This window comes from Schistocerca cancellata, chromosome 1 (genome assembly GCF_023864275.1).
Source record: "Schistocerca cancellata isolate TAMUIC-IGC-003103 chromosome 1, iqSchCanc2.1, whole genome shotgun sequence".
NCBI lineage: Eukaryota > Metazoa > Arthropoda > Insecta > Orthoptera > Acrididae > Schistocerca > Schistocerca cancellata.
The window spans coordinates 1,127,882,222-1,127,896,025 of record NC_064626.1 but is presented as its reverse complement, the minus strand read 5'-3'; the positions used below and the strand labels follow the sequence as shown (position 1 = coordinate 1,127,896,025).

Below are 13,804 nucleotides of genomic sequence, written 5' to 3'. Positions count from 1 at the left end.
GATCTTGCACAAAAACAAAATGTGGAATGTAATTTAGTCTTAGCTGACAGACTTTTTGCAGTCCTGCAGCAACAACAATGCACAGATGTGCCAGACAGCAATTGCCCCGTTCCCAGTATGACATGTTGCCCGTAGCTGCTAGCAACCGATTTGATCTGAGGGGTTCTGTACATTCATGTGAGTGACATCACTAACCCCATGTGAGGCTACTGACCTTCAGCTGTGCCAAGTACACCCATGGCTAACAATAACATTCTGCTACAGGAAGTCTGATGTGATTGCAGCTGTGTTGGTTCCATGCTCACTTCAGAAGCTGGACATGCAACTACTCCATGCCGCGAAATGACACAAATGCAGGATGCAATCTGGATGGCAGTACACAATGACGATGCCAGCAACTCAGAGATGTGGACCAAACTACTACTGCTCTAGCTCTAAGTGACAGTTGTAGATTCTTAAGTGCTACATCACTTAACTAATCAGTACCGATCGGCACTGACTAGGAAGCGAGCACCAAGCTCAGTGAGAACCCACTATTGGAGCCTACCACACTGGTCATCCAACTACATGTCACAAACGATTCTCCTATCAAATTTTATGGAAGTGCCACTCACATCATAGACCTCAGTCTATGTTACTAATTTCTATGGCAGTTTTTGGTCACCGATGCTCAAAAACTGGTTTTTGGCACAGATTTCCTCCATTGCATTCATCACTCCCCAGATTTGCAAACTGGTAACAGATAATCTGTACCCACTATCACTGGTAGTTCGCCACTTTATACACTACCACCTTCGGAGGGCACTAACCCACAGGCATCTTACTACATAACCCACATGAACAAGACAGTAACCATCATAGCATCAGAAGCAGACACACACACACACACACACACACACACACACACACACACACACACACACATAGCTGAGGTAGATTGCAACACATGTTCCACTGCAGACTCAGATCAGTATAATGAATTTTTCTTACAGTGCGCATGCATCCTCTGTGTGAAGCCCCCTCAGGATTCACATGTGACGTTTCAAACAGAGGTATTTGACACGAAACAGTGCATAAAATCAATACTACACCAGACTGTGCAGTCAAGAGGCAGTACAAATGACAGGTTGACATTGGATTTATTTGCAGACAGTTCCCTCATGGCTGGAGACAACCCAGCCACAATTACATCAAGATTCTTATTTGGTGGGTTCCTAACCATCAAGGTTCCTAGGACACAATGACTGCTTCCAAGTATGCAAACAGAGTTGGATGTCACTGCACCCACTGCCTTGTTACCTTCACAGCCCCGTATTCCCCACTGCAACATGACAATCTCAATACAGACCATCAATTCTTCTATGGCTGCCGTTGACAACTTCTGCCCTACCTCCACCAATATCTGTATTCAGATACAGTAAGGATCACAACATCATGTACTTTTTCCACTCTCTCACTAAGAAATGGCTCAGCCGTGTCCTGCATAGCAGGGCACAGTTGCATGGTTAAATACTCCTGTGCGAATATGATGTCAACAGCTGTGGGCTCTGATGACCTATCCCAGTGCTCCATAGTCCTTGGGGGGGGGGGGGGGGGGGAGCTTTGTGGGTACCTCACTACTGATAATGCAAGTGCAAGATAATGAGACTCTTTGGTCAGTGGTTGAGTTACCATGAGGAGAGTATCTTTGACACTCACAATCTGATACTCGCTCATGTACTGTGTACACATGTCCCATCATATCTTCATACTAAACAATAAATGCCTTTGCTCTCTATATTTTCCCGTATATTCTCACAAATATATGGGCAGAATAATATTAAAATTACAAGTGCAACACAAATGATCTGCAAACAATGGAATATTATAAGAAGGAAAGTTGCTACTCACCATATAATGGAGATGCTGAATTGCAGATAGACACAACAAAAAGACTCTCACAATTATAGCATTTAGCTGTTAAGGCGTTCGTCAACAATAGACCGACATGTGTGGACACACACACACACACACACACACACACACACACACACACACACAATGTGTGTGAGTTGCATTTGTATTGGTGTGTGTGTGTGTGTGTGTGTGTGTGTGTGTGTGTGTGTGTGTGTGTGTGTATGTCTGTATATTGTTGATGATGGCCTTAATGGCCGAAAGCTATAATTGTGTGAGTCCTTTTGTTGTGCCTATCTGCGACTCAGCAACTCCGCTATATGGTGAGCAGCAACTTTCCTTTTCATAATAATGTTACAAATGATACGCAGGTTGTAAAGAGAATGAATTTCACTGATCATCTAAAACAACAACAGTTCAGAATTCAATTTGCTTCAGAAACATACTATTTCTTTGCATAAATTATTTGAAATGGTAATTCCTGACAATGGGAAGCATTGTAATGAAAAATAGCAATGTAAATTAGAAGCCTCACCTTTAACAAAAATAAATCACAACTGCAGGATAATGGACAGTGGATATGATAAATTAATTGTAGAAATTACTTTAAAATGAAAGTCTGTTGCTGTGGTCTCTCATGGAAAATTAAATTCCATATAACAAGGTCCAATATCACATTCTCTCCACAGCTGGAAAACTATTTCAATTTACAGTGTGGTTTCTTTATTATGAAGGAAATTTATTCGTAAGTCTACACCGATTGACATCACTATCATACAGACCGACTTGTGCTTGCTGTATCTTTGCTCTTTATTATTTCTTTAATATCTTCAGCTTTAAGTGTCTCATACTTCAGCAAAGCTTCTGCCAGTAATTTGTGCTCACTGTGATGAGCTTTGAGAATGCTCTTTGCACGTTCATATGATTCCTGTTAAAAAAATATAGAACAATTTTCAGTAATGGAATAAACTTTCCTGCAATGAAAACCAAGCACATTATTTATGGTGACAATTATTGAACTATATGAAATAAAATCGTCATAACTTCTGAACAGTTTGTGTCAGGACCTTCTAACTGTACTGTTGGTCATGGAGCATGATGGGAATTAGTATAGTTTGGTTTAGTGACGAAGCTCACTTTCATTTAGATTGGTTGGTCAATAAGCAATATTGGCACATTTGAGGGACTGAGAATATGCATTTTGCGATCGAGAAGTCTCTTCACCCTCAACGGATGACTGTGTGGTGTGCAATGTCCAGTTGCAAAATAATCAGTGCGATATTCCTTGATGGCATGGTGACTACTGAAAGATAGGTTTTGGAAGATGGTTTTATCCCCACTATCCAAAGTGACCTTGATTTCAACAATATGTGGTTCATGAAAGATGGAGCTCGTTTCCATTGAAGCAGGAGAGTGGTTGATGTCCTGGAGGACCGGTTTGGGGACCACATTCTGGCTATGTGATACCCAGAGGCCACTGGGATGGGCCCCAGTTGGCTGCCATATTCTCCAGATCTGAACAATTACAACGTCTTTTGGTCAGGCTATGTTAAATACAAGGTGTACAGCAATAACTGCAAAATCATTGCTGAGCTGAAAACAGCCATTCAGGAGGTCATTGACAGCATCGATGCTCCAACACTTGAGCGGGTCATGCAGAATTTTTGCTCTTCATCTGCACCACATCATTGCCAATGATGGCCTGCATATTGAACATGTCATATCCTAGATCCAAATATCTGTAGTGATGTTTACATGTTGAATAAACTGTGTGCATGCCATAGTTTGGAACCAATTTACTTTTTTTCCATATAGTTCAGTGATTGTCACCCTGTATATTATACAAACTCAACAAATAAGCAACTACGCAGAGGAGATTTAGGGGCTCATTATATATTATATACTCACCAAGCAGCAGCAGCAGAATGCACAAAAAAAGATGGTTGTAACTGGCAAGCTTTCAGAGCCAGTGGCTACTCCTTCAGGCAGAAGGATTGAAGGGGAAGGAAGAGGGGTGAAGGAAAAGCATTGGAGAAGTCTAGGAAAAGGGTTAGATGTCAGGAATGTCACCCAGAACTGTGGGTCAGAGGAGGCTTATCACATGGGATGAGAAGGAAAGACTGATTATTGGGGACTGCATTGGATGAGAGTTTAAATCCTGAGAACTTGAAGGTGAAAGACAAGGTAAAATGCAGACAGAGATTACTGCTTAAACATCATGCATGAGTTAATAAGAGTGAAAAGCTAAGTGCATTGTACATAAGAGAGGTGGAAGGGAGGCGGCGAAAAATAGACAGGAAAATCAATGAAAGATGTAGGATACTAAAATGGAGTGAAGCAAAGAGTAGTTACAGTGAAGAAATGCTGAGACAGAAGAATTTAATGTAAATTACGTCTGTAATGTGCCGGGACATGCCCTTCTATTAGTGCCTCTTAAAGTTCACGTCACAACCGGATGTATGAAACATTTCATCACCCAGTAGATAGTGCGTAGTGTTTCCGACCTACCTTGCTTTGCTTATTCAATATTGTCTTTCCGGTAGCCGTCCGTCTCACCTAAATCACACTGAAATTAAGAAGCCAGGATCCTAGATTAAGTTTTCCAAAATCAAAAGTCAAGATCGTATTCACTGTTGAACATTTATGACAACCACAGTGCGATTTATTTGTTATCACTCACACACAAAATATTCATGTGACCAGGCCTCTTACACTTAATCGTCACATTAGGTAGGTCAAAAACTTCCAGTCTTTAACAATGTTCACAATTACACTTTTTTGGTACTGACTGGAAAAATTAACCGACTTGCCGCACTTTTGCTCCATAAGAATCTGACCGAGAACTAACTGAGAACTGCACCAGCTTGGACCTTATATAGACAAGTGCTTGAATATTTGACTATTTCTGTTAATATATTATAGTTTATACTTTCTCAGGGTTAAAATGATCCTTTCTCATTGGTTTTGAAGTTAACTATTGGGTTTTATTACTTAAATAACATGAATGAGCTGTAACAATTTAAATACTCATAACTAACTTATGCATCCACAGTGGGAATTTGCGACTTATAACCATGGCAGCCCTCTTGAACAATAATTAATGCACTTACAAAGTTGAGACTGGAGTCATTTTACGTAGAAAAATAAAGGTAGCAAAAGTATTGAAACAAATCTCGGAATTATTTAGTAGTTTGGTCACAATTGGCACTGCAAGTCGTACAGGCTACAGATTTCAAGTCTTAATATCTATTTAACTAATAGACTTTAGGTTAATTTAAACACTTTGCTGGAATCAGTAAGATTTAGGCTTTCTTTTGGATGCAGTCTTTTAGCTGAATTCGATCTATTAGCTCACTCGAATTTTATTTAATATGTATTGCACAATATATGTCATTGTTCATAACTTTTAGTAGTATGCATGAATCCAGATGATGTGTGTGGTGAAACAGGCACCAAGGTGCCATGTTTTAGAGCATGCTCTGAACCAGGGTAGTGCGAGTTGCCAGTATACACCCTCTGCCTGTATCCTGGGTTTTTGACACCCAACTGGCCTTAATCTTCGTTAATTTTATCTGTCTCACCATTTATTCACTGTAATTACACTTTGCTTCTCTCCGTTTTAGGTTTCTACATCTTTCATTGTCTTTCCCATCTATTTTTCACCACCCTCCTCCCACCTCTGTTATGTACAGTGCACTTAGCTTTTCACTCTTATTAATTCATGCATAATGTTTAAGCAGTAATCTAAGTCTGCATATTACTATGTCTACCACCTTTATGCTCTCATGTTTTCAAATTTAAACGATGCAGTCCCCAACAATCAGTCTTTCCTTCTCATCCCCTCCGATGAGTCTCCCCTGACCCACGGTTCTGAGTGACTTTCCCAAAATCTAACCATTTTTCTAGACCTGTCCAGTCCTTTTTCTTCACCCCTCTTTCTTCACCTCCAACCCATCTCCCTGAAGAAGGAGCCACAGGCTCTGGAAGCTTGCCAATTGCAACTGTGTGTTCTACTGCCACTTGGTGAGTACACTTTTTCTCTATCCAGTTAAATAATTTGGTCAATAATTGACTGTTTTCTCTAGTTAATACATTTCTGAGGGATGGATTTCCAAAAGATAGAGCATAATCAGTGATCAAATATCTTGCTTAATTAGTGTATTGGTGTCATACTGTAATAAATAATTGTTTGAAGTTCTGTTTTATTACTGCTAGACAGGTTTCACAGTATTCCATGATATAATTAAGTATTGATGCAAAAATCTGTGAGTAATAAATCTCAATTTTTCAGATAGATGCATGTTAGAATACTAAATAGTTTCATAAGACCTGAAGTCTCGCATGTGTAAAGACATTTTATCTTCAAGGGTTCATAATAAAATGGAGGACATATGAGAAGACATCACTAGTTGCAAACTATATGTTTTTTTCTGTTTTTCTTCTTGCTTTCTTTCTTTTTTCGTAGTTGTTCATGAATTTCAATGCATATTCGCACTGTTGCTGACTATCGTGTGCAAGAAGTGTTAATTGTGTCACAGAATAATAGAAACTTTTTGTTATGAGTGTGCCATCAACAATGTCCACTTCGTGGTCACGTCATTCGTGTGCTAAACGAACAGACTGTAATTCCGTAATCAAAATAACTTTAAAACCCTGTACTGAACTGTGTTACCTCAGTGTTGTGTATAAGGGACATAATGAATCGACCATGCAATGCTGAATGTTGGCAATAACTGTAACAACGTGCCACTATCCAGTGACCTATAAAATTCCACATGAGGTAATTCATCTGTAGCATCTACACATGATGGAGCTGATTTCAGCATGCTGTCTGCAACAATAACCTGCTGACAACATTGCACCTCACCACCTGCATCATAACAGATGAGGATAGCTGCTTTAGCACTCGTCAAAGGCTAAAACAACTATTAAAATTGTAAACTTTCTATTTGGAACTTGTTAAAAGAATGTAATCTTTTTTTAAAAAAAGTAACTGTAATGTTAGTGAGAGTGTTATTAATGTAGACATTGTTGACCTCCATTAGTGTAGTTGTTTCCAATCCTATACCTATTTCTTTCATTTGTAATTTTAGCACTGTTGCCACTGCCTGCTATTTTAAATATCTTTTGGTGAGTGTGAAACTCAGGGACCTAGGTTACTTTCCAGTCTAACATAAAAATCTTCTTCTGCCAAGGCTTTTAACTCTCGTCATTTTGTTTCTATCCATCTGCTGCAGCTTGGTAAATAAGAACATGGATTAAATTTAAAAAACACATACAGGTAATGGTTAAAAATAAGCATGTTCATCTTTTATGAATGAAAATGTACATTAGAACTGTAACCCTTAATATCAAAACAAGGGCTGAAAGGTCACTAAACAACAACTTCTGCTACATGATCTAAAAATATTTCCCCTGTGCTTTAAGATAAGTTAAGTTCCTTAGAAAGCTTCTGCTTGGTTCAGAAAAGCATCCCTCAAAAGGCAGGCAAGAGTGTGGCATGCAATCTACAGCTGCACATCTCTATTTACTTCAAGTAATTGCACAAGCAGACAAGGTGTTTATTAAAACGGAAGTTACGAAACACAGTGGGAAGGTATTTTCTTTACATATAATAAGTGATAGTGCAGATGGTGTGTGTGTGTGTGTGTGTGTGTGTGTGTGAGAGAGAGAGAGAGAGAGAGAGAGAGAGAGAGAGTGGGTGGGTGGGTGGGTTTGTATGCGCATTTTTTAATGCTCTTGCCCACCAAACTGCACTCCGCCTCAAGGGTTTGTCCTCATAATCCTTGTTCACATGTGATAGACTTAAACACAAAACACAGAAAGGTTCTTACCATCAATAGCCTTTTAATTTCACTGTCAACCAGTTCTGCTGTGCCTGGGCTAAGTTCATTAACCCATAATTTGTCACGGCTATCGTATGTCCGGAGGCCAACATTTGTAGACATTCCCCATTCTTTAACCATAGAGGTTGCGATAGAAGTTGCTTGCTGTAAGAAAAGAAAAACACACAGTTTACAGTTTTTTGCTGAAGCTATTATCAAATGTTCAATTATTAAATGTAAAGTTAATGAATAGAGAAGACAAATGGACACACTCTAATAAAACGTACATAAAAGAGGAATTTTCTTCTAATAGATATTTTCAGGAAATCAAATTCAGTTTGTCAACATTAAAAACAAATGAGTGCAGCATTGATATACATTTGCGGTACAGAATGAGGGAAATGTTGGCCTTTATTGTGAATCATTTTGTAATTGATCACATTTCAAGTAATGTAGTTGCATTAAGATTGACAGTTAATCTCATTTATCTACACCCACCTTCCAATGTCCAACTCTGCCTCTACCACCAAGCAACACCTATGTAGAAATATCAATAAATAAATGCCATTAGTATAATTTTTATTGTAAATCTCATTTCCTTGAAAATTCCTATATCTACATCTACATCTATACCAGGGACAGCCAAGAACTTCACACGCGTGCGGATCGCTCCCTTCTGACGTCACAAGTCCCCCACTACCACACCAGCTGACTGCGCGCGCATGCGCGGAACTACAAACACGCCACACGTGACAGTGCATTCGTGTAGCGCGTAAGGAACACCGCCCTGGTAGCATGTGGCTTGCTTTCATATTACGACATTTGATAATATTAAGCTCTGTATAACACATCATGTTGAGCAATACTGAATATTTGCTGGCTGTTCGTACACCTACAGAAAAATAACAATAACGCTGGGTTTGAAACTGCATTACACCAACAATATCGTCCTTCTCACATCGTCACTCGTAAAATTCTTACATTTACGCTGAGATATAGAAACTGACTTGAAAGTAGTCTACAGCAAGCAGTATGATGTGGAATAAGTGATTCCAACTACATGTGAAACAAGCAAATTTTATATTCTGGAATTACTGTACAAAATTTGCAATAACTACAATTCTCAACAAAACCTATGACAAATACAACAAAATTATCACCATTAATTTAATTATTTTTGGTTCACTGTAGACATAATAAAGTACATATCCGGCACAAACTGACCGTACACGGACAAATGCAGACAGTTTTTCATATTTTCGTCACTCAGATTGCCACGTAATCCTTATTTAGTTTCATAATCAAAATAAACCTTTCGCACACGTATGTCGATCCAAACACTAATATAACTTTTGCTGCCTCATTGTGGAGACCGGGAAACTCTTCCTGAGGAAAACCGTAAAATTCCTGGATAGTTTTTACGAACAAAAATTTGTCCTTTAAATGGGAATTACACTGCAGATCGATCAATTTCATTTGCAAATGCACTGGAGTGCTTTCAACTGAAATGGCAAAGGGTCTAGAAAATAGTTCAAAAACAGATGTCAGAGTGGCAGTGTCCTGAAAACGTTTAGAAAATTGTGCCTGTAGTTCCTCCAACACAGAAACGAATTCGTCAGAAGTTGCGTTCTCTCTGACTTCAGAGAGCGTAGGGCAATGGGCGGTATTTATTTTCATGAGTTGTTCCTTCCACAATGCGAGTTTCTTATTAAATGCATCCATTTTTTTCATCAGATCAGAAATAAGCTGCTACTCACCTTGCAAAGTCTTATTGAGAGCGTTCAAGTGTGCTGTCAGATCAACTAAAAAGGCGAGGTCTGCAATCCATTTTGGATCTTCTAATTTTGGCTCTGTCTTCAGGAACTCAACAATAGCGAGTCTTAAATTGAAAAATCTTTCGAGGCATGATCCTCGACTTAACCAACGTATTTCCCAGTGGTAAATAACATCTCCGTACTCTTCGTTCAGTTCCATGAGAAAATGTTGAAACTGACGGTGTACTAAGCCATGCGACTTCAAGAAATTTACTATGGTGACTACCAACTGCTCCAAATTTGCATACATAGCACAAAGAGCTTCTTGGTGTACAAAACAATGAGTCATTTGTGTGTGGTGTTATAATGCCGTTCTATTGCAAATTTGCGGTGCCCGGCGAGTATGCGACTGCGTAATAGACATTGAGAATTTTCATCCTTCTCTTCGAAAAAATATTGCAATTCCCATTCAGCTCTGAAGGCTCGTGACGTTGTGTCACTACCCCACCTCTTTGTGAGCGTGTGTTCCATTGCAACAACCACTGCAGAGTACTTATAAATTTCCTACGAATCGCTAACAAATAACGAGGAATAAACATGGCTGCCACTACGAATCAACTAATGCACCCTATGCCGGATGAAAAGATGTCGCATCGCACAGCTAGTCTAATGTCGCGCCATGCCGCGAAAGACCAAGGAAAGCCGAGTAGTGGCGAGGCGGAGCCCTGGACGGCATGCGTGCAGTACAACTGTACACACGTGCATTTTGGCACGCCGTGGCCGTCCCTGATCCATACTCTACAAACCACCATAAAGTGGGTGGCAAAGGGTACATCCCATTGTACCAGTTATTAGGATTTCAAAAACATCCCATTGTACCAGTTATTAGGATTTCTTCCCGTTAAATTCACTTATGGGATGCAGGAAGCATGTTTGTCTGAATGCCTCTGTGTATGCAGTAATTATTCTAATCTTATCCTCATTATCCCTATGTGAGCAATACATAGGGGGTTGCAGTATATTCCTAGAGTCATCATTTAAAGCTGGATCATGAAACTTTGTTAGGAGACTTCTCGGAATAGCTTACGCCTATCTTCGAGAGTCAGCCTGTTCAGTATGTTCAGTAGCTCTGTCACACTTTCCCACAGATCAAACAAACCTGTGACCATTCATGCCTCTCTTCTGTGTATACAATCCATGTCCCATGTTAGTCCTGTTTGGTGCAGGTCCCACACACTTGAGGATATTCTAGAACCAGTCATATGAGTGATTTGTAAACAATCTCTTTTGTAGATTGATTGGCACTTCCCCAGTAGTCTACCAACAAAATGAAGTTTACCACTTGCTTTACCCACAACTGAGCTACATGATTATTCCATTCCATATCCCTATAAAGTGTTACATCCAGGTATTTGTATTAGATGGCTGGTTCCATCTGTGACTCATTGATATTATAGTCATAAGACACTATGCTTTTTCATTTTGTGAAGTGCACAATTTTACATTTTTGGACATTTAAAGCACATTACCAATTTCTGCTCCACTTTGAAATCTTATCAAGATCTGACTGAATATTTATGCAGCTTTTTACAGGTAGTACTTCATTACAGATAACTACATCATTTTCAAAAATCTGAGGTTACTATTAATATCATCTGCAAGGTCATTAATATACAACATTAACAGCAAACGTCCCAACACTCTTCTCTGGGATACACCCAAAGATACTTCTACATCTGACAATGACAATGCTGCATCCTCCCCACTAAAAAGTCCTCAATCCAGTCACAAATTTCATTTGATACCTCATATAATCATACTTTTGACACTAAGTGTAGGTGTGGTAACGAGTCAAATGCTTTTTAAAAATCAAGAAATACTGCATCTACCTGCCTACCTTGATCCAAAGCTTTCCTTACATCATGTGACAAAAGTGCGAGTTGAGTTTCACAGGACGGATGTGCTTGGAATCCATGCTGTATGGCATGGAGGACGCCATTCTGTTTGATATACCTCATTATGTTTGAGCTCCGAATATGTTCTAAAATTCTAAACAAAACAATGTCAAGCATACTGGACAATAATTTTGTGGATCACTTCTACTACCCTTCTTGTAGGTGCGTGTGACTTGTGCTTTTTTCCAAGAAGTGGGCACAGTTTTTTGTTCGAGGGATTGGGCAGGAAAACAAGTTTAATGTTTTTAGAAACTTGTGAAGATAAAATTGTAATTGTACAAGAGTTTACTAGCAGTTTCCTCAAAGCTGACTTTAAAACAGCGCTAATCAAGTTCTAATTATAGAGTAACTAATAAGGTGGAGGAACTGACTGTAATTTCCCAGCACTCGTTCCAATGAATAATGACTCATAATGGATATGATATATGTGTTACGGTTAATTTCTGGCAAGATGTTGCATACTATATGTTCCACACCCAGGAGGATCCACTCTTTTGTGGGTCTATGGAATGAATAATTAATCTAATCTAAAATATTAAAGTATGTAGCCTCTCAGTACTATTCTCCTGAATAACCTCTACATTATTTCAAGGAATTTATGACTGCTTTCTGGTCTAACCTAAGAAGTTAGTTATTCGGAGTCCATGACATTTTTAAAAAATGTTTCAAATCTTTTTTTTTTTACTTAAACAATATTTAAAATTTAGAAATGAAGTTCCTTTTAACAACAATCTTGTATTAAGTTTTCTCAGTCTTCTTACCAAGTCAGATTTGAGTAGAAAGTAAGCTATTGATGAAAACTTACAGCACCACCCTCATGATGACATAGGCCAAACAATTACAAAACAATTGTTAATTATATGTGGCCAATATAACAGCAGTTAGAACCATTTGTTGTTCCTGATGAAAATGATAGTGATTATCATTAAAGGCTCAGGCTTTATTTGAATTTGTGTGGAAACGGGACCAATAAAATTTTACATAATTATCCAACTGTTGTTCACTGAGTGTGATAAACTTCAGTGAAGGTTGTACTATGATGGTTGTGTAGTTTAGTACAGACTGGTTGTTTTTCTGAACTTTCTTAAAGTTTTGCCTCACAGGTCATAGATATTGCATCTTCTCTTCCATTATGCTATAGTACAAGAAGGCAAATTTTTCAGATAGTGCACTGAAATAGAATTATCTATTTGTGCCCATTCATCCAGGGCTCCACTATTTCTCATAACTGCACCATACTGTCAGCTTTGACAATGATATTTGCAGTAACCAATTACTTCATGTTGAGCTGATCGAGTTACAAGGTCAGTGGTTGCTTGGTTAATAGAATATTGTTTATGTATTGTAGCAAACACTGCTTTCGACAATTTAGTACTTGTCAGATGAAACACTGAAAATACATTTGTAATAGTTCTGACTAATACTCAAGTACTGTTGCACTCACGCTGTTTTGATGGAGTCACTGAGCAATTACCTCATGATACATTTCTTGGACAAATTAAACATTAAAGCTCAGTGCCCTACAAAACTCATACAGAAAAATTTCACTGACTGGGCACCCTCATTGTTGATTGAAATTAATGTGAAGCTTTTAAGACAAACAAGCAAATTTAATAAAAAAAATTGGTTAGTAGCTGGCCAGTACACAGGACATATAGGGGAAGCCTGATTGTAATTTCCATGGCTGCTATAGGATTTTTTTCCAACTTTGTGCCACCTTTTTAGTGTATTCCATATTGCCTGTAAACAATGCCGCCAAATATTTCTCACAATTATCTGGAGGTCAACAACAAGGTTCCAACCATAGACGAGCAATGTATTTGCATTAGGCTTAAGGCAACAGGTACAGAATGTAATACTTGTTTGTTTAGGCTGTTCAGCATAATGGTTATCAATTTTCTTACAAATATTTCATGATATGAATATTGTTCAAATCTGTAAATTGCAGACACAACAAAATCAAGATAATGACATTTTATTATAAAAAGGGAAGTTGCCACTCACCATATAGTGGAGATGCCGAGTCGCAGATAGGCACAACAAAAAGACTACCACAAATAAAGATTTTGGCCAGTAAGGATGACAGACACACACGCATGCATACACACTCACACAAACACCACTCACACACACATTACTGTGGTCTCAGGCAACTGAGGCCACACTGCCAAGCTGCCACTTATCATATAGCCGAGATACTGAGTTGCAGATAGGCACAACAAAAACTGTGTCAGCAAGGAGTACTATGCAATGCTTAGTCTGAAAATAGTATCAGACGGGATCTGTTTTGAACAAGTAAAAAAACATTCTGTAATGTAACACCTATCGCAAGAGATCAGCACATGTTGTTGACCATGCAGATGAATACTCCAGCTGG

General features: G+C 38.7%; 1 protein-coding gene across 1 annotated transcript in view; it reads right to left on the bottom strand.

The window, feature by feature from the left end:
* Positions 1 to 2,665: 2,665 nt before the first annotated feature.
* Positions 2,666 to 13,804, bottom strand: part of LOC126092557 (ATP-dependent zinc metalloprotease YME1L-like) — a 220,348-nt gene continuing 209,209 nt past the window's right edge. Inside the window, exons 11-12 of the mRNA XM_049908222.1 lie at positions 7,728 to 7,883; positions 2,666 to 2,821 (exon numbers count right to left, since the gene is read on the bottom strand). Coding sequence (XP_049764179.1) covers positions 2,666 to 2,821; positions 7,728 to 7,883 — 312 coding nt within the window. The remainder of the gene's footprint in view (positions 2,822 to 7,727; positions 7,884 to 13,804) is intronic.